General features: G+C 33.6%; 1 protein-coding gene across 4 annotated transcripts in view; it reads right to left on the bottom strand.

The window, feature by feature from the left end:
- Positions 1-13,795: 13,795 nt before the first annotated feature.
- The window catches only part of LOC150080147 (interference hedgehog-like), a 186,311-nt gene continuing 176,845 nt past the window's right edge, over positions 13,796-23,261 (bottom strand). For all 4 annotated transcript variants that reach the window (XM_090381915.1, XM_090381916.1, XM_090381913.1 and 1 more), the window contains 3 exons: positions 22,084-22,177; positions 18,437-18,508; positions 13,796-14,259 (listed from right to left, as the gene is read on the bottom strand). In XM_090381915.1, the coding sequence (XP_090238041.1) occupies positions 14,219-14,259; positions 18,437-18,508; positions 22,084-22,177 (207 nt within the window). In that variant the 3' untranslated portion in view covers positions 13,796-14,218. The remainder of the gene's footprint in view (positions 14,260-18,436; positions 18,509-22,083; positions 22,178-23,261) is intronic.

Below are 23,261 nucleotides of genomic sequence, written 5' to 3'. Positions count from 1 at the left end.
GGTCAGAGTCTCGAATTGAGACAGTGCGACCTCCATTAAGACTGGCCCACCTTCCCGTGGTGTGGTCGAGTACCCAGAATCATCTGTCCAGGTGACTGATGATTCTAGGTAGCCAAGCGGTCAGACACAACAACAGAACACACACATAATACACACAAACATACACTACTTATTTCTGGCCCTTCTACAATGGTACTGTTCTTCACAGAGATACGAGGCGGAGATGAACTGACGTTCTAGGTGCCGCCAATTACAAAAACACATGTCCATGTTGCTTTGAACCATACTGCGCGAGTATCACAGTGGTATCGTCACCGTCCTCCCCACACAGGGTTCGAATCCAGTCGATGACGCGAGAAACTTTAGTGGGCTCCGTGACTGAGTTATTCGGTCTCAGACGTAGATACCAAGGTCCCCCCCCCCCCCAGAAACTGCGAGTTTTCCTCCAGCAAACACACAAATCGAGCAGAGAACACACACAATTTACAGACAAAATAAATATGGGTGGATGTAATCATTTACAGCGGACCCTAATGTCATAATTTGTTTGTGGCTGTGAACCTTTAGCGCTACAATCAGTTGGAGAAATTATTTGGAACAAAGGTTATCAGGTAACCCTACAGTAAGGAATATTCAAAATTTATTTGAGTCAAATAGACAGTGCATATTGAACTCTTCAAGGTAATAATGGCTGCCAATTTAGTGTGAAATTGAATTTATACGGTTTACTCACTGTACTTAATAATCGTTCGTGTGCTGGAAGACGTTTATAGCTATAGAAGGATTACAAAATAACAAATTGTTCGTTTTGTGAGATGGATAATTCCCTTATGAGGTTGGTAGTAGCTTGTGAATCATAGACGTATTGTATACGTTGATTGACAATGATACTAGCTGATTTTCAAATAATCATAATTTACTATTTGTCCAGTTATCTTCTAGTGACAAGATTAAATTTGATTAGGAAAAGGATGGTAACTGTCCTCCTAACCTGTGTTTTGATCAAAATCAGTTATTCTGAACTGGATATGCCAATAAACCAATTAAAAAATATAAGCTTTTGTTAAGAAATTAATGTTCTTTATTTCTTTATTTATTTATTAAATCTGTTTATTGCTCTGCCAAAGAGCCACCCATTGGACAGCAGGAACCTAGGGGGGTGATATTTACATACAGAGGTTAAGACAGGGACATGTTTTTGGTGATTACATGGGGCACATGTATGCTTAACCCGAAAGGTACAGAACTTACAGTGTTTATTATTTTACATAATTGAAAGAATTATATGATATTATTTTCTCAAAAGTGCTATAAATTACAAAAGCATGAGAGAAGTGTACAAAATATAGAGAGATGAGGCAGTCCTTAACGGTTGTTGCACGTGGTATATCTTCAATCTTGACTGTCCTAGGGCTCACAGCCAGGCATCTTTGGAATAGTAGATTCTAAGAGAGAGAGGACCAGTGATGGCTTCACTTTATTTTCCTTTTCACCTATCTTTAACGGGATGCATTGTGGTGGCATTTTCCTTCTGGTGGCGTCTCATAAGTGTACGTTTGCATATGTGTTTAACAGTAGTATGTCATATATGTGTCAAATACGGAGGATGCGGAAAGGTCAGGGAATGACCACCGCATATCCTGGAGAAATATGGCCATAGTTGCTAATGCTCCTAAAAACCAAAATAACAATAACAAAAAAATATCATATATGTGTACGTCTCATATGTGTACGTTTGCTAATAATGTAACAGTAGCCGTAGGCAGAGGTGAAGGTGATTCTTGCACAACTTCTATTAGAATAAATAGCGATCTGGAGCGAGGGATGTTGGGGGTTTCAGGGACGGATGGCAGTCATCCTGAAATAGGTGGGTATATGGGATGTGTTAGGGTAACTAAGAATAGGAGTAGGAGCATGTATGCTTGCATGTGTACCAATGCTAGAAGTATAGTAAATAAATTTGATGAATTTGAAGTGAGAGTATGAAGAAGAAGCTCGAACTAGAAAAAGCTAGGAACCTGAACATTATAAATAGGAAGGAATGACCAAAATATAAAATAACTGTTGGACATTACTTTTAAACGATACTGTAAATAATTTCCTCTTCTAAGGTTGTCGATAATTACATTCTGTAAATAATACTGTGAATGATTCGAATTTTTTTTTTTTTTTTTTTTTTTTGTAAATATTGTAAACATGTTTTGTAAAATTTTGCATTTTTGCAAATATGTACAAAAATGCAAATATTGTAGGAGTGCAAATATCCAACCGGCTAGGAGGGTCTACAAAAATGCATTTTTGTAGACCCCTCCTAGCCGGTTGGATGTGTAAAAAGGGGTGAGAGCAATCACTCGCTATTAATAAACAGATTTAATAATAATAATAATAATAATAATAATAATAATAAACAGTTCAATGAATATAACTCTGCAGAAAAATTAACGCGAGCGCTACTGTTAAGTGCACAAGTTGATAATGTGAGTGCAAAACTTTTCATTTTCGTCCGAAAGACAAACAATATAAAAGTGCCCCTGTATGCTGAGAGAAACAGATCGGAAGTGGTTAGTTTTCCGGCGTGGGAAGAAGATGAAAGTGACAGATGAATAAATTCAGTACTTTTTAAGATCGTTGGGCACATGATCTTTGAATTATATCCTAGTTAATGTTCATGTTTTTGATTTGTTTAATGTTTGAAATATTCTGATGAAATAAAGACACTCAAAAGAAATAAGTAGAACCAGAACCAGGACTGAAAGACAACACGGAAGAACAGTTGCAAATTCACAGCGAACTTCCCAATGTTAAACGGACAGTTCCATAGAATTAACAAACAATATTCCCAGCGACCATACTTTAGCAGATATGTTCTGAAAAGCTTCATCATCACAAAGATAACAAAACATTTTTACTATGATGAAAAAATGCATTTTCGTTTCTCTTCACGTGTAGCACGGTGGTAGCTGGTGGGAGTCCCAGTTCGAAAATCGTCGAGGAACGTTAATGTTCTTTTTGATTTGAAATTTCTTTAGGCGGATTCCAGGCAGTTTTCAGGGTGGGGGGGGGGGTTAGTAACTTGCCTTCCTGTAATAAATAAAAAAAATTAATTGTAAATAAAGTGTAAATCTGTGCTTTATATCTTTACTTTTATTGCCTATGGATAATATTCCTCGTAGTTTTGCTTTTTAGAATCGCCGTTAATAGAATTAAAATTCAATTCGCAAACGTGATCACAATGACTGGCGCTTAATACGTATCGAATAGAGAACGGTGTTTTGTTGTGTCCATCGTAAATTTATTTGATTGTATAGTGACCAATAGTAAAGCAGGTGTCCACAGCAGTGAATGCGTTGCCTTTGACTCTTCGTCCATCACATTACCCAGTATTCAACTGCCAGGAATCTGTTTATGTACGAGGTCGGTGCAGAAGACCAGATTGGTGATGCATAAAGTACGATTGGTTGCAGGCACCGCTGGACGTATCTTCCGACTACATGGATGTGGAGTAACCCCGTCAGCTCTTTCCGAATTGCCCACATCGCCGAGAAAGTCTGTTTTCATGGTCGAAAAATGGTTTTGAAAAGTGATGCCCTCGTCCCACTTTTAAGTGTCATTGAATTTAGTCAATTTGTTTAGAGAAGACTGTTATCTCATTCTTCATTTTAATTCTGTTCTTCATTTAGTCTCTCTCTCTCTCTCTCTCTTTAACACACACACATACACACACACATACATACATACATACACACACACACACACACGTGAAAAGAAAATATTTCTCTCTAAAACGATTGACAGATGCGGAAGAGTGAAAAATGTTTATGAAATGGTGCGTTAAATTGTTTGTTCATTCACTGCACGTGGTCAGCTTCTATTAATCTTTGAGTTTCGTTGTAAATCTCAAATATAGTTTTTAAACGACACGTTGCACATATTTATGAAAAAAGAACTTGACACAATAATTCATTCTTAAATTTATTTGTATACAAGGAAACATTACAGGGTTGACAACCTGTGGATATTTACAAAAGAAGGGTGAATTCACCCTCAGGCATATTTATATACTGCACAAAGTGCACTTCTTCCTTAAATATTTTCTAGTTGTTAAACCACAAGTACTTGTTTTTTGTTGTTAAACCACAAAAGTATTACAAACACAACTTTTATCCCTGTCTATATTTAGACATTTCTTAAAATGGATAACGTTAATCACAAGTCCTGCCCATAATAAACATTATGGGCAGGACTTTCCCTACTACTGAAGTCAGACTGACAGGTCGATAATTTCCAACTTCACTTTTAGAGCCACCCTTATGTATGGGAGATACATTTGCACTTTTCCAATCCAAGGGAATCTCCCCAGAGTCTAGTGATGCTTGCATAATTAGCCTCAATGGTTCAATGCACTCGCTTGCTGCCTCCCTTAAGATTATAGGGTATATTCCATCAACTCCAGGAGCCTTACTGGTCTGTAGGCTCGAAAGTTTTTTCATTAAATAATCTTGCGAAATTTCAATATCATTTTAACTTCGCTCCCACAATTTCCCATTGCCACAAAAGGTTTTTCATTTGTAAATATCGATGCAAAATAATTGTTGAGTTCATCTGCAACGGCAGCTGGTGCATTTAATACTATCCCCTTTCCTTTACGTAAAGGTCCGATCTGGTTTGTCCTTCTCTTCTTGGCATTTATATATGTGAAGAATTCTTTATCTCCCCTCTTTGCTCTGTTTGCTAGTGATTTCTCATAAACTGCCTTTGCCTGTCGAACCTTTCCTGTGGCTCTATTACACATCATCTTGTAGCTGTTATAGGCTTCAGTACTTTTTATTGCTCTGTAACCTTTCCATGCCACCTTTTTCTGCTCAAGTAATGTGGCAACTTCACTATTCATCCAACTTGGAACCCTCGTATTCATTTTCTGCATGATATCTACCCAGTTAATTTATGAAACCTTAAGGTTAAGGTTTAAGGTACCTTAAGGCATCGTAATTTCCTCTTCTGAAATTAAAACCCATTCCTTTGCCTTTTACTTCTGCTACCTCTCTCATCATCCACCGTAGAACTCCGTGATCACTTCCTGCTACTGGTTCCTCTACTGTCAGCCCTGTTATGTCATCTGTTTCATGGGTGATGATGAGGTCTAGGATATTCTTTTCTCTAGTACTTTCCCTGACATGTTGATACAAATAACAGTCATCTAGTTGATTTAAAAATTTTGTTCCCCATGTCGAGTTTCCTTCCCATTTACTCCAATCAATTAGAGGCAAATTGAAATCACCCATAATAAGGCCTTGATACTTACTTGCCCATTCCATTTGCATGTAGAGGTGTGTGTGTGTGTGTGTTCTCTAGTCAATTCAACTCTTGACTCGATAACATAAAAATATTATAACTACAATATCAGTATTGTATTGTTTTTTTTTTTTTTAACTTAAATGCTAATTTTCACATATCATCATTCACTTATAACGTTGAACAAAATATTTCATTCAGAAATTTTTTTCCCTGGTCACTAATAAAAATGGAATAGCTTTCCAAATTTACTATAATTTTTTTTTATTGTAGCTGATATATTGGTGCAGAGATAAACAGTGGATCATGAATTTTTTGTGGTATGGAATGGGCTCAATCTCTAAATGTATATTCATGTATGATACTACAGGATCATAGGCAATCTTATCTTAAGTAATTTTTGGTTAGAGGAACTGAAAAGAAATGTTAAAAGTATGAATTAAAAATTTAAGGTGACATATCCAAGTTAACTTAGTGGTGTGACTGCCTTTACTAATGCCATTTTTATAACCTACAGGTTGTTTGAAAAGTCTTGTGATCCCCACAAAAATTTAATTTGTGATTAATGTAGATGCCGTTTATATTTTCAATCTACTAATGGCAGTTGTTTGTCTAGTATCCTGGAAGCAATGGCTGGCCAGTCCATTTACACTTTGGAAGAAAAGATAATGATGAGCATGTGAACTACATATTGGTAAAAAAAAAAAAAAAAAGGATCCAGAATAATTTCACAATAAATTAACAAAAAGCAACACTACCATATAAGAATATGGTGTTAAGTTGAGAGAATAAACTCTTTGAAATTAATTCCATTTAGGAAAAATCACAGTCAGCCAGATTGTGAATATAAGCAAAAAGATGTGCAGGTCCATCAGAGATGTCCATCTCTGGCTCATTCCTCAAAGAAATTATTCAGAAATGGTCACAGGACCATAATCTTCATGTCTGTAATGAGAAATCACATCACAAAGGTCTTGGCATGAAACTATATCATCCTTCATTTGTTAATGAATTAAGAAATTTAGAAAAATATGACACTTCTGAACTGTTTCTTGGAAGTTATTCCAGCAATTTCTGCACATGGAAAAATGTTCTCCACAACAGTATTATTTGTGGTAGTGCTGAAATGAGAAATTTTTATTTCTAGGCAATAAGAGTCCATCCTTTTTTTAGTAACTGAAGCAATCTCACCACATATTGTGATATGGGCTGCAGTGTTTGCCATACGCCGTTTAGTACATGTTTCTTTGAGTATCTTATCAACTAAGCAACTTATATGACCATATTACAGGAATACTTTGTTCCTCAGGTGGAATGATTAGAGCTACCAGGTCACATGTGGTTTCATCAAAATGAGGTCTGCCCATTTCATTTTGCTATCAGCATGTATTTTGAAACAAGTGGATTTGCTGTAGTTCATAGATTTACTTGCCCCCCCCCCCACCCACACCAAAGTACAGATCTGTAATCATGTAAAAGTGCATTATGGAGATTTATTAACTTAGTAGTGGCTGCAACCCAAAAAATAGCAAATGAAATTGTGTGACACCTGACAGGTGCTCAATTTTTTTATTTTATTTAAAAATTATATTTTGTGCTCAATTTTTATTTTTTATCATATGAATAATTCATATTTCTACTTATATATTATCTATCAGGCAACATTCTGGCAAGTGTCCTATATTGTACATAATTTTATTAAAGTAACTGTTTATAACATTGAGTAACTGTTTATAACATTATTGTTCCATTTGATTTTTATATGGGAATAATGGAGCTATCCAAATGTGCATTCTGTACATTGCAATCAAACTCCAAAGGTATTATTACCAGGGCTTTTTTTGTGACGGTACGCAACGGTACGGTGTACCAGCACCTTTTTTTACAGTGTGCCAGCCCAGGGGACATGCCTGGCATGCAGTCGGTGTCAGCCATGCCAGCTGCTTCCATCTATCAAGGAGATCACGTGACAATGGGCGGAGTCAGCCCGTCAATCACGGCCATATCGCTAGCAGTCTGGAAGGGGTACCCGTTTCTGAATCTCGACCAAAACTTCATTATGAAATTATTTTTACTTATTTTTTTACTTGGTACTTACCGTATTTTTACATTTTACTTATTATTTTTTATTTATTAAATGACTCACTTTTGACTTATTTTTAATATACTTGTATAATAAATTTATGCTTAATAAAATGTGTGTTAATAAAATTAATGGTCGAGATTCAGTATCGAATATAGCGTACCAACTGCTAGCGATATGGCCGTGATTGACGGGTGCTGACTCCGCCCAGTGTCACGTGATCCTTAACAGACGGAAGCAGCTGGCATGGCTGACACCCACTGCGTGCCAGCCGTGTTGGCATGGAATTTTTCTTGATAGCAAAGAATGAGTATCGGCACCTGTTTTTTTACAAAAAAAAGCACTGATTATTACCAAAATAAAATGGCCAGCAGAGAGATAACCTTTTCTAACAAAATCAAAAATACCTTGCTGGTAGCTCAATACTCAGTTCTATGAGTCATCACAAGAATTGGGGAATAACTGCCACAACCAGTCTGCTTCACTGCAAGAAGCAGAGAGCAGAGCCTGTTTCACAAAAATTTACTCATGTGACGAGATGAGGTATAAAACAACACAGAGAAACATTTTGATATGGAGTCTATTCTATTGATCATCCTTCAGAATGTACTTGAAAAGTAGTGATGCAGGATTAAACAAATTGCACAGCAGGATTAAAAAAATTTTTTTTTTTTTTTTTTATGTGTACTATAGGGATGTATTTCATCTTCACATTCTTAGTATCAGGTTAAATATCAGAATAACCAAGAAGGTAGTTGCCTTTCCATATAAAATAGTGCAAGAGGTTTGATTATTGTAATTGTGAAATATGCTTATGAGATACTTAAATCAATGATATATAAAATTATTTTATATGTGAGATAAAGCCACCCCACACATCTGCTGGAATTTTTGTGAAAATATAATCCCACTGGTTTATCTGGCACAGTACTAAGTTGTAGTTTTCTTCTGTCTTCTACATGGAGGAGTATATGTGGATGATTTGTCCATAGACATCTTTGTAATGTCACCTTATATTCATGAGCATCTATAAAAACATCACAGTCAGTCCTTTGAGTGTAAAAGTTTAGTTTTTGAGAACACAAAGAAATCACAGTTATATCTAGTGAATACAGAGCTTGGGGGCTGCAATTATGTTATGCTTAGCCATAAATTGTCATGTGCTCTGAGTGATATGGGCAGGGGCACTGCTACAATGCAGTACTACAACTATCTCCAGCATGTTACATTTAAATTTTTTTTTTTTCCCCACAGTACATCTTCCCATACAAGCTTAGAACTTATTTATGAAAATGCTGATTAACAAACAGTTTTACCTGATAAAACAAATTCTTGATCGATGTTTCCAACAAATGTCTAAACACACCTTGCTCTCAACTTTGAGAAAAACCAGCTTATTCCTGCCTGAATGTGCAACAATTTTGACCCAAAAAAATATGGCTCTGGTTCCTCACCTTCCAATTCTGTAGATCTATCCCCATGATGTCTTATTGTTCTTGAAACTACAACTGCCAGTGAAAGGTTGCAAAGAAGTCTTCAAACTTGTGTTTCGAGTATTTCAAATAATGTTTCAATTTAGGTACAAATTGTTTTTAAATGTTATAGCAGGTGTTGCTGTCTCTTATCTGGGTTTCCAAGTAATAGCAGACAGAGTTTGTAATAGATGCCAGTATGAAAAATTAGCTTTGAGCTTTGAAAATTGGAGGGGATCCTGTTAGCCTCGAATGTCAAATTTTGGCTTACTAAAGGCAAAATTCTTTGGAATTCAGATCCAGAAGTTGATGAAATTTAATAAAATGATACAATATATCCTCTGCATCTATTTATGTACTGGGATAAAAAAAATTAACAGACAACTTTTTTTATGATTTAAAAAACAAATAGTTTGTTGTTTTTAGATATACTTTAATACTTTTAGATATTATTTTGACAATCATGTCAAAATAATATCTAAAAGTATTAATGTATAAAGTTTTCATTTTTACAAATTTAAAAAATTGTACAGAGTCAGTTTTACTGAAAAACTGACTTGAAAGCATATGAATTTGGTGAACCCACTCATTAAAGGGCTAAATATAATTGTGAATCTTTTTCATTTTTAAGTGAAATAAATTATATGCATATAATATTGCACACTGCTCTTTCCTGAATTCACCCACCTAAGTATAGTGGACAGATCTGCTTAAAGATATGCAAAAAAAATAAACTTTCAATTGACTTTTCAAGAGATTCAGCACAGTAACAATGGAGCTGTGCAACTAGTTTTCTTTGTTGTGTGAAGTGTATGCCTTGCCAGGCAAGTGTGGGATGCCCTTGGCACATATTTGAAGACATATATTCCTGAATGAATCTGAATTTTATGCAAGCCACAACTATAAGAATGAATTAGTATTTCTTCCTTACTTCCATGCCCATTATTATACAGTTTCAGCTAAATATAACTCCTGGATGGGTAAACTTCAGTGATGAGCAGGATAGTTATCAAAGACTGTTTATAGATATGTTTGAGGATTACTATCATGACTTAATAGTAATCCTAAAACATTTTTACTGATTTTTCCCGTAGCTCATCATTTAATATAGTCTTGTGAGATTCCTTTAATAGTAAAACAATCATCAACATAACATGTTAGACATTTTTTTTTTTTTTTTTAAATTAAGTATATATGAGTAGAACAATAATGCACCATATAGGATATTAGTGTCATAAAAAGGAAATAAAGCACACTGTTCATAGAAATCACTATTTTCTTTTGCTTTCTTAGTGCTGTTTTCTTTATAAAGATAACAAATATAAAAAAAGGCCTAAACACAAATCCTAATAAAAACTAAAAATCTTTGTACCAACAGATTAATATATATTAATACAATTTTAAGTAGAAAGCTGCATAATTTTATAAAATTTTATTCTTATCATGAAGTATGAAGTATTTGGATATTACTTGTCTAACAGAGTCTCCATCTTATATTTACATGATCTCACTGGTCCAGAAATTGCAAAAAAAAAAAAAAAATCTTGTAAAACCTTCAAGTATATGGAAATTATATCAAAATGCACAGCAAATAATTATATTCATTTAATCCTTTCATTACCATATTTTTAAATGGAAATGGTCTTTATCAGATGTTCTCAACAATTCCATACTCATTAGAACTGCTAACTGTGCATGCCTTAATATTTGACAAAAAAAAAAAAAAAAAAAGACTTAAGTATAATTGAACACAGCTAACTGACTTTAAATTTAAATGGTAATAGATCAGGGATCAGCAACCGTACCTGTTCACCAAAGGTGACATGCTATATGATTTCAAGTTTGGATACAAGATAACTATATTTCATAAAGTAATGTTATGAGAGTTTTGAAAAACAAAGTATAAGATCTCTATTCTGACCTCTCAAATGTCCTTGTCCATGAAATTTAACTATTTGGAGAAATGAATGAATTAAAAAAAGCAAGTTTATTTATACCAAGATCTTAATTCAATGTGATTTAGTACGAGGGATGTCAAAAAGTTTGTACCCTTACCTAGATAAAACATCAGTAGGAAGATGCCGTTTTTAATATAAGTTGTCTACATATCCAATAACTAACATGTAAAATTTCATTCCTGTAGGTGATTGTACACCAGAGCTGGAGCCCAGAATTTGAGGAAGGACGCTATGGTTGACAAAGTGGAGTATCGAGCAGTGATCAAGTTCCTGCATTTGCAGGGCAAGAAAGCTCAGAAAATTGACAAAGAAATGAAAGCTGTGTATGTGCAGAATTGTCTATCCTATGACACTGCAAAAAAGTGGATGTTGATATGGGTGTTTGATGGCGCATAAGCTACTTTGGCTATAATGCGCCTCAAAAAAGTGGAAACAAGTGTCTTTTATGAGCCAAGAGAAGGAAGACCATCTACAGACAGTGAGACTGTTGAAAAGGTTGAGCAGCTGGTGCTGAATGACAGATGTGTGACAATTCATTTCATCACAAATGCAAGTAGGAATTAGTTATGGGTTAGCATTTTACAAAATTTTACAAATGCCCACAGCATTTTACATGACCATCTGCCATGTCTAAGGTCTCTGCATGATGGGTTTCCAGATTGCTGACGCCTTTGCAGAAGCAATGTTGAATGCAGTAGTGCCTGCCCTATTCTCCTGAGAAATGAAGAAACCATTGTGTGGATGCTGCTTTGATTTGTCTCAGGAAGTCATCAATGAAGTGGAATTGTGGTTTTGGGCAAAAAGTGTGGACTTCTATGATCAAGGCATTAAACAACTGATCCATAGATGGGAGAAATGTGTCACTATACGTGGAGAGTACACATAGAAACGGATTAAAGTTCCTGTGAAGTTTTACCTTTATAGGGCTATTATTTCTAGGTAAGGGTACGAACCTTTTGATACCCTCTCGTATCTGCATAAATTAAGATTAAAATTTTTAACTTTCCCAGATTGTAATACATGGATTTAGAACTGAGTCTTTATATAAATAAATCTTTGTTTTTTTTTAATTAATTTCATCATACATTATGAGACTGAAGACAATTGCCATTAAACCTATTAGCCGATTTGAAGAGAGTTGCAACTGTAGTGCTTTGAGCATTAAGATATTGCTTAGTTAATAACTGATTACTCAGAAGGCAGTACAATCAAAAAAATTCAATTATGTGTTGAATATTGGAAATTCAGCAAGGAAACAAAGGTCAATGATCATATAAACTAGTATCTGTCTTAATTTAATTTTAAAGAAATTTTTATATGCATTTTATAAACTTTTATTTACTGTATGAGTATATTAATGGGTAGATTTTTATATATATATATATATATATGCTTAAAGATATGCAAAAAAAATAAATTACTGGCACATAGTGGCACACTATGGCCACCACAGATGCCAATGAACCTAATAAATCCCCAAACAAACAACTGGCACACAAGGCTTTACATTAGAAGTTAGCCGATTTCGGGGGGGGGGGTTGTTGGATTATTAAAAAAAATAATAATAAATTTTCTGTGTATATACCAGGATGACGACATAAGGTCATATTTCACAAGACAGAGAGAATACAAGTGCAAGACTGAAAAGAAATAATTTGTCCGCTATTACGCTGTAATTATTACTTAGTAATAATTGTGGTATTATAGGGTATCAATTAGTAGTTCTCTCTTAATGGAAATAAACTGCAAAGGAAATGACTTTTTAAAGTCATGGCATTTCAATGTTTAGTAGTCACATGAGCTTGACCACTTAGCACACTGTGACCAAAGTAGTTGATCTCCAAAAAAATCCCCAAAAATCATCCAACCTTACATTAGAGTGAATTTTACTTGCCACTTTTCAAAGGTTGCTGATCTCCAGAACTAGACACATGAAAACTATAAATGATCATGGTAATGAAAGGGTTAATAAATCAGAAATTATAAACAGAAATCAATGCACAGGATCAGGTAAGAAGACAGGGTAGAGGCTTTCAACCTGTACAGTTAATAACAGCTGCTAAATCTTTTCTGATAAGGCCTGATGACAGGATTTAAAATTCTCTTGAACAACAGTTCACATGGTTTAGTGTTAATTATTATAACTTTTAAAAGTATTGTATACATAATGCATTATTAAAATTTGATGAAAGATAATATAATTCTAATCTATGAATTTCTATAATTACATGGTAACAATTCATGATTTTATGGCAGAAAAATTGTGTTTTATCAAATTAATGTCTTATAATGACAATGTACATAGCTAAGAATGAAACTGCCCTTACTGATAGCCATCAGCTCCATTTAAAATAGATCAGACCTCTTTCTTTCCCAAATATATACACAAATGTGCGCACACACACACACACACACACACACACACACACACACACACACACACACACACACACACACACACACACACACACACACAAGTAATACATTAAGATATATATATATATATAAAATGAGGAGTGAAGTAATGAACTTCTAAACAATTCATTTGTACAAACTTTCACAACATAATTATATTTGTATGGCATCTTGTATTTACACAATTCCTGTACACGTTTTTTATGGGGACTTTTTTTAGTATTAAAGAGCTGCCCAAAATTACTGCTAAAATAAAATATGAATAGATAAATTCTATCCTGAAAAAGTTCCTAGTTTTAGCATTTACATAATAACTTTCACAAGTATAATGAACCTGAATAGGAGGGAGGACTTCTGCAATACTGAAATTGCTCCACACAAAAAAAAAAAAAAAAAAAAATATACATATTCATCCCCTTTAACAATATCTCATTAAAGATATTTCTGTAATTCTTTCTTTCTGATAAATTTACAGGCAATGTCACTTACATATCTATACTAAACAAACAGATATATAAATAAATATGTAGCTGTTTAAGTATATTTAATAACCTCAAATAGAGTAAATAGTCTTTGAACTTCGTGATGATGAAAGATCATAAAAGCAAAGGTAATCATGATCATATTGATATATTATGCTGGAGTTAAAAGAAAAGGCTTGCATGTTCATATATTACAATCTTCAGAAATAGTTCCTGTTTTTTTTTTTTTTTTTTCTTTCCCTTTGCAGACTTACAACTGTAAAATTATCAACTTTTATGGCAAGAGACGTTTTCACAAAGTTCATTCTTCAGTCTCCTAAACAAGTTCTGAGACAGCTTTAATGATACAAAAAGGTTAAGTTCCACTTTTATATATTGTTCTCTGTGCATGTTTTCTAAAACATGGAGTATGTACACAAAGCACACAAGTGAGACTGGCTGTACAATGCTATATACTTAATCAGTGGTACTTCGCTGTACCTTATTTGGAAGACTATATACAATCTTTAGCTTCTACTATACACTTCTAGGTCCTTGACAACTGTTACTTGAGTCATCTGCAAAAAAATAATCAGAAATTAACTCTAGGTATTTATTCCCATATTACTTTATTAATATCAAATTTATATCACATTATTTATGATATTTAAATGAATTGTTCAAACTTTTTTTGGTAAATTGCATCTCTTTTCAGTTAACTGACATATGGCTCACCCTGTATAGTATATATACTTCTGAATGCCCTTCTTCATTTAAGATGGATATCTAAAATGAAAGGAAATTTATTCAAAATCTCATCGAGACACTGCTGATTGCAGTAACTTGACAGTTTTAGTCAGCCACCTGAGGCCACTATATTGAGTGTCTGTAGTCTCCCATGTCCGCAGGAGACTGTAATCATAAAGTTGGTCAAGTGCAAGGGCAGCATACACATTTAAGTGAACTGGGTTTCAAATCTACATGACTGCTAAACACAGTTAATGATTACATTCATCGTCAAAATACAACAGAGCATCAGTTATCTAGATAATCGAACATAAGGTAAAAGAAAAAGACTAAATAGTGTGAAAAAAATGTATTTAATTAAAAATAATAAGGTATACATAAAAATTTGCACATTTACATATGTATGTATATTGGGATAGGTGTTTTGTTGCAAAGTTTATGTGGAAAAAAATTTAAAGTAATTTTTTAAAATGTTTGATCCTTTTTTGTTGTGAACTTTTTTTTTTTTTTTTTTTTGCTGTGAAATCTTTTAAGCTCCATAATAATATCAATTTGATGATTGTATCGCATTCTTTCTGGTTTTCTGCCAATTTCAGAGCTTTTTCTTTTCGTTCACATTTTACCGTAAAAAAAACAGAAAAATAATAAATGCCACAGTTTCAGGCAATATTATTCTTACTGCAACTGGAGCTACACTAAGCATAATATAAAATGAAGAGAACAAAATTGGGTTCACAGAAGCAAAATGATTGAACTCTATCACTTATGGTTTCTGAAAACCTATTAGTCCTAATCCACCAGATGTATGACATAAAAAAAAGAGACAGAAATGCTCTCATAGCATAATAAACATTTGTCTCAAATACTACCATTAATAAAAAAATAAAAAAAAAGAAGAAAAATCAGCCTTTCAGATTATTCTGGATAACCAATGTTCTACTGTAATTAATTGTAAACTCCTCTGACCTAGTGATCATGCTGGAGTATAAATATATACAGGAATACCTCGCATAGCACGGTTTCGAACAGCGCAGGTTTCACTATAGCGCAGTTTGCAAATGGAAAAAAAATTAACTGCGTTACACACTAATACATTTGGTATGTATGTATGTATTTATTATAATGCCAGCACATAGGCCAATGCGTTATGGATTCAAGGCCATTCTGACTGTTGTCGAAACTCCCATTATATATCGACTCTGCTAGCATTCATACATTGGTAAACACTAGATTCCAAGCGGTGAGGTCGTTGATTGTGTGTAAGCTGTAAAAATATTTTTTGCTGTGTATTTTTATTAAAGATTATTTTTTAAAAATGTTACACCTTTATATGCAAATATGGGTGAAAAGAAGAAATGTAATGGCACTAAATGTTCTTCTAGATCCAAACATCGAACGAGGTATGAAAGTAAGGCAGGCATTGCAAAATGACATTCGATGTTATAAAGAGATGTATGCAGATAAAAAGAAAAAAAACTGTGCAAACTAAGCTGATCAGTTATTTTTCAAAATAAAAATACAGTACTTATTTCACTTATATTCTTTTGGTATGTACATACTGCAATAAAAATTATTTCTACTGTACTTACTAGTATTTTTAATTTTTATCATTTTAGTTTCTTTTTTTTGCAAGAACTTCATGTGCATCAATTTATAGTAAACAAACACTTATATAATTTTGCAATTCAACCCATATAATCAAATTGTCAGAACGCATTACATTAAAATACATACTAATAATACCTCAATCAGCGCGGTTTCACATAGCGCGGTATTTTTTTGGCACGAATTAACCGTGATATGCGAGGTATTCCTGTATAGATTTTTTTATGAAGCTGCTAACAGACTGCTAAACATTTAAACCTTGACAGGTTTAAATGCTTCTGTTACATCTGATATTACTATATATGAATATGTAACAGAAAAAGCAATACTGGTCAGGGAAGCCAGTTATTTACATTATTTCACATGAGAAAAACTCCTGCTTAGCATGGATTCATTTGGGTGATCTATTGTCATGGAACAAATGAATAGCACCAAGTAGGTTGTGGAACAACTACACCATTTAATACAGAACTTTTATTTTTCAATCTGAATATTGTACATATATAAAAAAAAAAATTCTAGGAATTAGCTTTCAGGCTAGAATAATTCTCATTATTGTGATATATTTTTAGCTCAAGTTCTATAAGTAATGCTGTTGCTTGACAGAAAATTTTATTTTTCCTTTGGAAAATATGTATACTTGGGTGTAGCAATAAATGGGTGACCAATGGGCTAATAACAAGCTAGTATGAGTTTTGGAATTATTTAAACAATCCTGAAAGTATGTGCTTCCAGGATTAATAATACTGTGCACATGCTGACGGGTCACACTCTTTTCAGTGGAACTAACTAATGTTTAAACAGTGTAAATGCCAAGTCGAAAATGTTCAGAGAAGCGATTGTAGAGTACACTATTTAAAGTATTCAGAGAGGTAATCATTGAGGCTATTAAGCATTTTATACCAAGAGATGTTTTATGTTTAGGCCTAAATGATGTCAAATAAACTGATTATACTAGAGGCAGAGAAATAAAATGCATAAGATGATTATAAATTAGCAGGGGCCACAGAAACATACATTAAGTATAAACCAGTCTGTAATCAAGTTACTCAGGAGTTACAAGCTAAGGCAGATAAAGACATTCTTGGCTAAGAATGGAAGGAAAGGGGTGAATCACATTGTTCCACTAGATATTAAATGGCATGATTATTGATGATCCTGTACAGACTGCTTATAAATTTAATAAATATTTTGCAGTCCTGCATTCATATCTAAAATTTTTAGAGACAAGGTTAGATGGACACTTCTTACTGAGATCACTTTTGGATAATTGATAACAATAACTGAAGAAACAAGAAAGCAGCTGTTCAGCATTGTTTATTGATTTACAGCAGAAATGTGTACATAAAAAAGAAAAGAAAAGAAACATTGAAATTGAGCAATATAAAATACTTTGATTATCCGTTATTCCTTTGAGGAAGTCATCAATAAAACAAACTATCACAATATTTCTGGAAAAACATATAAACCATTTAAAAAAAAAATTAAAAACAAGAATCAGAAAAGGGTTAATGCTCTACTATGAAATTGTCAGATTGGCAGGAATACAGATAGAGTACCTTCTTTCACAGAGTAATGACAGTGACTACCATACAAACTGCATGAAGTAATAGCAGTAACTGGACATGCAACCGGTCAGAGTTCAAAAACAAATTGGGTTGATATGAAGTGCAAAGGGGGTAGAGTTAAACCTTTGACTATTTTCACATCATATATTAGATTTCAGAAAAGCCTTTGATACCATACCAAATGTATAATTTCTGTATAAATTGGAACAATGTGGCATTAAGGGCAAGTTGCTATTATGGATAAAGGAATGGTTAAGTGGTTATAAATGGCTAATGGAATGAGTGGGGTTACCACATGGTTGACGTTGGGCTTTACTATTTTAAATATTTATTAATGGCAACTATTTCAATGTAGATATTTCACGTTTTATGTTCAACTTTACTAATATGACTGAGGTGCACGTGCACCTCAGTCATATTAGTAAAGCTAAACATGAAGTAGCATACCCTGATTAATGACAGTAATCAGGGTATGCCACTTCAAAAAGATCTAGATAAACTAAGCAAAAAAGTGGCAACTGAAGCTTAGCATTGATAAATGCAAGGTACTGTACCTAACAGTAATCCCCCAATAATATACAATTTATCTGTATATAAACTATTGATAAGAAAAAAGAATTAGGGGTAACCGTACACAGTCTGGCATGAATTCTCTGAGAACTGCAAACAGACTGCTAGAACAGCCCATAGGGTTCTGTCAATGATATACAAGAATTTTGTCCTGTGTAATTCCTGTATATTTGTTAATTCCTTAACAAATGGAACTGGATGTACTTAAAAAAATGAGCAATTTGAGCATGAAAAATGAAAAGAAAAAATTAAGAAAGAGGCTTACCAACAGAAAGCATAGGAACTATTTCCTCTCCTTCTTGCTCTGTTGTTTGGATGGAACCATTAGTCTGTTGGCCTAGAAAAACGAACTCCTTATTAGGACATATATTAAATTAAAATTTTAACTTTACTGCCTTAAAAACAATGGAGTTGATTTCAGCATATACTTATTTTTTATGATCCTTCACTATTAAATGTACCAGTAACTAATATTTATATATGAAAATTGTACTGTAATTTTATAGCTCAAATATTTACAGATCTTTCTGTTACTGAAGGGTTGAGGCTATCTAACCTGGAAGACTCTCACATCTGAACTAAATTTTTGTGGGAAAACCAACTACGGTCCAGTCCCAATCTCCATTCCTTATCCTCCCATGGTGTTAACCCGTTAATAGGGAGCTACCTATATGGCTATTGAACAAAAGAATAAGGTTATGTTGACCAAATTTGAATGAATCATAGGTTTAACATTAAATTAATGTTATCATTAAGGTAGCAATCAAGATTAGATTCACACTGGCTGGGAATATATGCAGACAGAATTGCTAAATATGCTACTGGAATCACCATCACAGTGCACTGGACAACCATCAAGATTGGTACCATCAACATTTGTGTTGTAAAAAGCAAAGAAATGTAATTAGCAGAAGAACTAGGTTGACATGATATCAGAACAGCAAGTATCACAGAAACCAAGAGGATGAATACAGTGAAGCTGCAGCTAAACAATAATTATAAATGAATTTATTCTAACCAAGAAATAGAGCAAAGAATGTGTGAAATTATGTTTAACATTAAGTTAATGTTATCATTAAGGTAGCACAAAGCAATCAAGATTAGATTCACACTGGTTGGGAATATATGCAGACAGAATTGCTAAATATGCTACTGGAATGTGTGAACTTGCTCTGTTTAGAACAAGTCTGGAAGAAAGTTTAATTGGTTGGGAAGCATTATCCAGTACAGTTATATAAGAAAAATTTAAGATAGAAAGTTGGGCGATGAAATTTGTTTGTGCATTCTATCCAAATGATAGCATCAAAAAACAGAGGAAAAAAAAAAAAGAGTTCTTTAATACCAGAAAATGACAAGAAAGACATTACCAGTTGGTGATTTAAATTGCAAAGTAGTAAATGACAATTACACCTTCAGATATATTTTAAAAAAATTTGAAGAGAAATGCAAATTTAGTAATAATGATAAAAGGCTACTTAGAATTTTGCCACCCTTAACATGGCACAGGAGGGAGCAAAACACATTCTGAGTAGGAATGAAAAAAAGTTTCTATGTAATAGGTTCTCAATATCTAACAGCTGATCAAAAAAGCTGTGACACAGGCTTTCAAGGGAACATCTTAAGCACTTTGAGGCAGAACCAGAGAATTTTACAGTTCAATGCATTCAAGTGAGAGATGTGTTGTGAATCCTGTAGTGGAGACAGCAAAAAGGTAACACAAGCGGGCGCAGGATTCATACATTCATAAAAGACTCATACATTCATTAAATATGGGCAGGCACAAGGTGCCTTTTATACAACAACAACATGAATTTTTTATGGCTGAATTTTATATAAGCTAGTATATCAATGTACTGTGCCCCCAAAAAAATGAAATTTAAGATACAGATTCTCTGTAAAATGTAAAATTACTAGGCTACACCCCCCCTCTCTCTCTCTCTGTATAATTCTGATAAGTATACTTTAAAACAATTCCACAAAAGCTAGTAATTAAAAATATTCAATGATGCACATTAACTTGAAAATATTTTTATGCACATATTCAAATTCTAATATACATTTTAATATTTAACTTTGTGGGGGGGGGGGAACTAACAGCATACCAACTGCACGGTTAAATAAACAATGATTTTTTTATAATACTGGAAGCTAACTTCTCAGTATGCCAAGTAAGTTCTCAACACCATTGTCACTACTTGTTTTATTTACAAAGAAAAGGTTGAACAAAACAGATACTATCGGTTGCTATCAAATAAGAAGCAAGGTATATCGATGTATTGTAGATAAAAATGACAATTAAAATCATGATTTCTCTGTCAAAAGTCACCTTGTGTAAGTACTAGACGAACTCTCTCTCTCTCTCTCTCTGTATAATTCTCATATGTAGATGTGCTGCAGATGTGCAAATGTATCACCAATTCACAAAAAGGGATCAAAGGGTGACACGAGTAATTACAGATCTGTTAGTTTAACTTCTGTTCTGGGGAAAATAATAGAGTCACTGGTTAAAGAAGCATTGCAGGATTATCTAGACAAGACTGCAGTAATAATTCCGACACAGCATGAGTTTGTTAAGGGAAAGTCTTGTCTGACCAATTTGAATACTATGATGTGATCACAAAGGAACTGGATGCAAAAAATAATTTTGATATTATATACTTGGATTTTTGGAAAGCTTTTAATACGGTTGCACTTGAAAGACTACTGTACAAATTGGAGCAGTATGAAATTAAGAGCAAGTTGCTACAATGGACAAGAGGGTGGTTGAGTGGGAGAAGACAGAGAGTGGTAATCAATGGACACTGCTTGTGGACTAATGCTATTAGTGGAGTTCCCCAGGGTTAGGCCCACTGTTGTTTTGTATATTTATCAATGGTACTGATTACGGTATATCAGGCTTAATGTTGAATTTGCAGATGACATAAAGGTTGGCAGGGTTAGTAATGACAGTATGCTAGTGCAACAGGATCTAGAAAAGTTGAGTAGATAGGCTGAGAAGTGGCAACTGAAGTTTAACATTGACAAATATAAAGTACTGTATATGGGTAGCAGTAACCCCAGAGAAATGTACTAATTCTGTGGTACTACACTCAGGTTAGTGGAGAATGAAAAAGACCTAGGGGTATTTGTGCAGTTAGATATGAAGTTTTCTGAACAGTGCAGACAGGCTGCTAGAGCAGGTCATGGGATCTTGTCAATGATATACAGGAATTTTGCTAGCAGGGATAAGGAGGTGATTATTCCTTTGTATAAGGTCAGGCCACACCTTGAGTACCGCATACAGGTCTGGAGGCCCCATTTTAGGAATGATATAGAGTTGGTAGCATGAGTACAGAGAAGAGCAACACGATTGGTGAGGGGTATAAAGGGATACTCTTACCAAGAAAGGCTTAAGTTCTGCAAATTGCAGCATTTGGAAATGATCTGATTGAGGTGTATAAGGCAAATAGTTTGAGCAGGCTCAATGCTGATGGGATTCTTCCTCTTGCTCAGATTACGAATCCGAGGGGACATAAACTCAAATGAGGAGAGACAGTTGTAGAATAGATGTGCAGAAATTTGCCTTTAGCCAGCGGGTAGTTAATTGCTGGAACAAACTTCCATCTGTCGTGGAAGTTGATAGCTTAAATAAATTAATAAATTCAAGGAAGAACTGGACGAAATTTTGGAGAGAATGGATGGATTAAACGGGAAGTTTTTTGGTTGATGCTGTATAAGCTTGCTTTCTTGCATCATATGCCTCTAGTAATGCTAATGCTAATGTATATTTTATGATAATTTCATGGTAAGCTAAAAAAAATGGTTTGATTACTTCTTTTAATCATTCAAATCAAAGCTTATCAAGTAGATACCAAAAAAAAAAAAAACCCAATATGAATTTCATTGTACTTCTGAATAATAAAGAAAGCTTACCTAACAAGATATCATCATCTTCATGATTTCTTACATTTCTTTGTAATGTCTGTAGCCTAATTACTTCATTATTGTTGGATGTCATATCCACAAACTGAAATGTTATTTCAAGAAAATTATTTGATTTTAAAATACTTAAAATATTTGTTTATACATATCTTCATAATTAAATGCAGGCAGTCTCCAATTTAAATCAGAGCTGTTTCTATGAAGAGTGACATGTATCAAAATAACAAAAATATAGGTAAATTTATATGTTATAAAGGGGAGATGTATTCCAATAGTCAAAGTTTTAGATTTGCTAACTTAATTTAAGATTAACTATTCATTAAAAATAAAAATGAAATCAAAATTAAAGTAGGAAAACCTACCTTAATTTTGATTTAATTTTTATTTTTATGAAGTACAGTAATATTAGCAAAATAAAGAGGAGTTTACCGCAATATAGTGCGTAGAACACTTCCGTATGATACCCTCCAGAAATTAAAACGGAAAAAATTGACAACTTACCGGTACATTAGATTAAAATATAAATAATTAAATAATCAATTTAACACAATACAAATCAATTTATACAATACGAAAATATTTTCATTAGATTCTTTTAATTGCATTAATTTGATTTTTCATTGGTTTAGATTGATTTGTATTGTGTTAAATTGATTATTTAATTATTTATATTTTAATCTAATGTACCGGTAAGTTGTCGATTTTTTCGTTTATTCCGTTTTAATTTCTGGAGGGTATCATACAGAAGTGTTCTACACACTATATTGAGGTAAACTCCTCTTTTTATTTTGCTAATATTATTATCAACGTAGAACATATTGAGTAGTACAGCTCTGATTCATACTATCGAAGTACAGTAATATAATATATAATACATATGTTCATAATTTTTCTGCACATATAGCATTAGCATTAGTAGAGGCATTTGATGCAAGAAAGCAAACTTATGCAGCATCAGCCAAAAAAAAAAAAAAAAACCCACTTCCACTTCACCCCTCTGTTCGTTCAAAATACCTGTCCAGCTGAGCCTTAAACTTATTCAGGCTATCAACTTCCACAACGAGAGATGGAAGTCTGTTCCACCAACCAACCACTCGCTAGCTAAAGGCAAATTTCCGCACGTCTATCCTACATCTGTCTTTCCTCAATTTGAATTTATGCCCTCTCAG

This window comes from Mastigoproctus giganteus, chromosome 9 (assembly GCF_048544385.1).
Source record: "Mastigoproctus giganteus isolate SK-2022 chromosome 9, ASM4854438v1, whole genome shotgun sequence".
Lineage (NCBI taxonomy): Eukaryota > Metazoa > Arthropoda > Arachnida > Uropygi > Thelyphonidae > Mastigoproctus > Mastigoproctus giganteus.
Note: the sequence above shows the minus strand (reverse complement) of the source record. Positions and strands in the feature narration are given on the sequence as shown.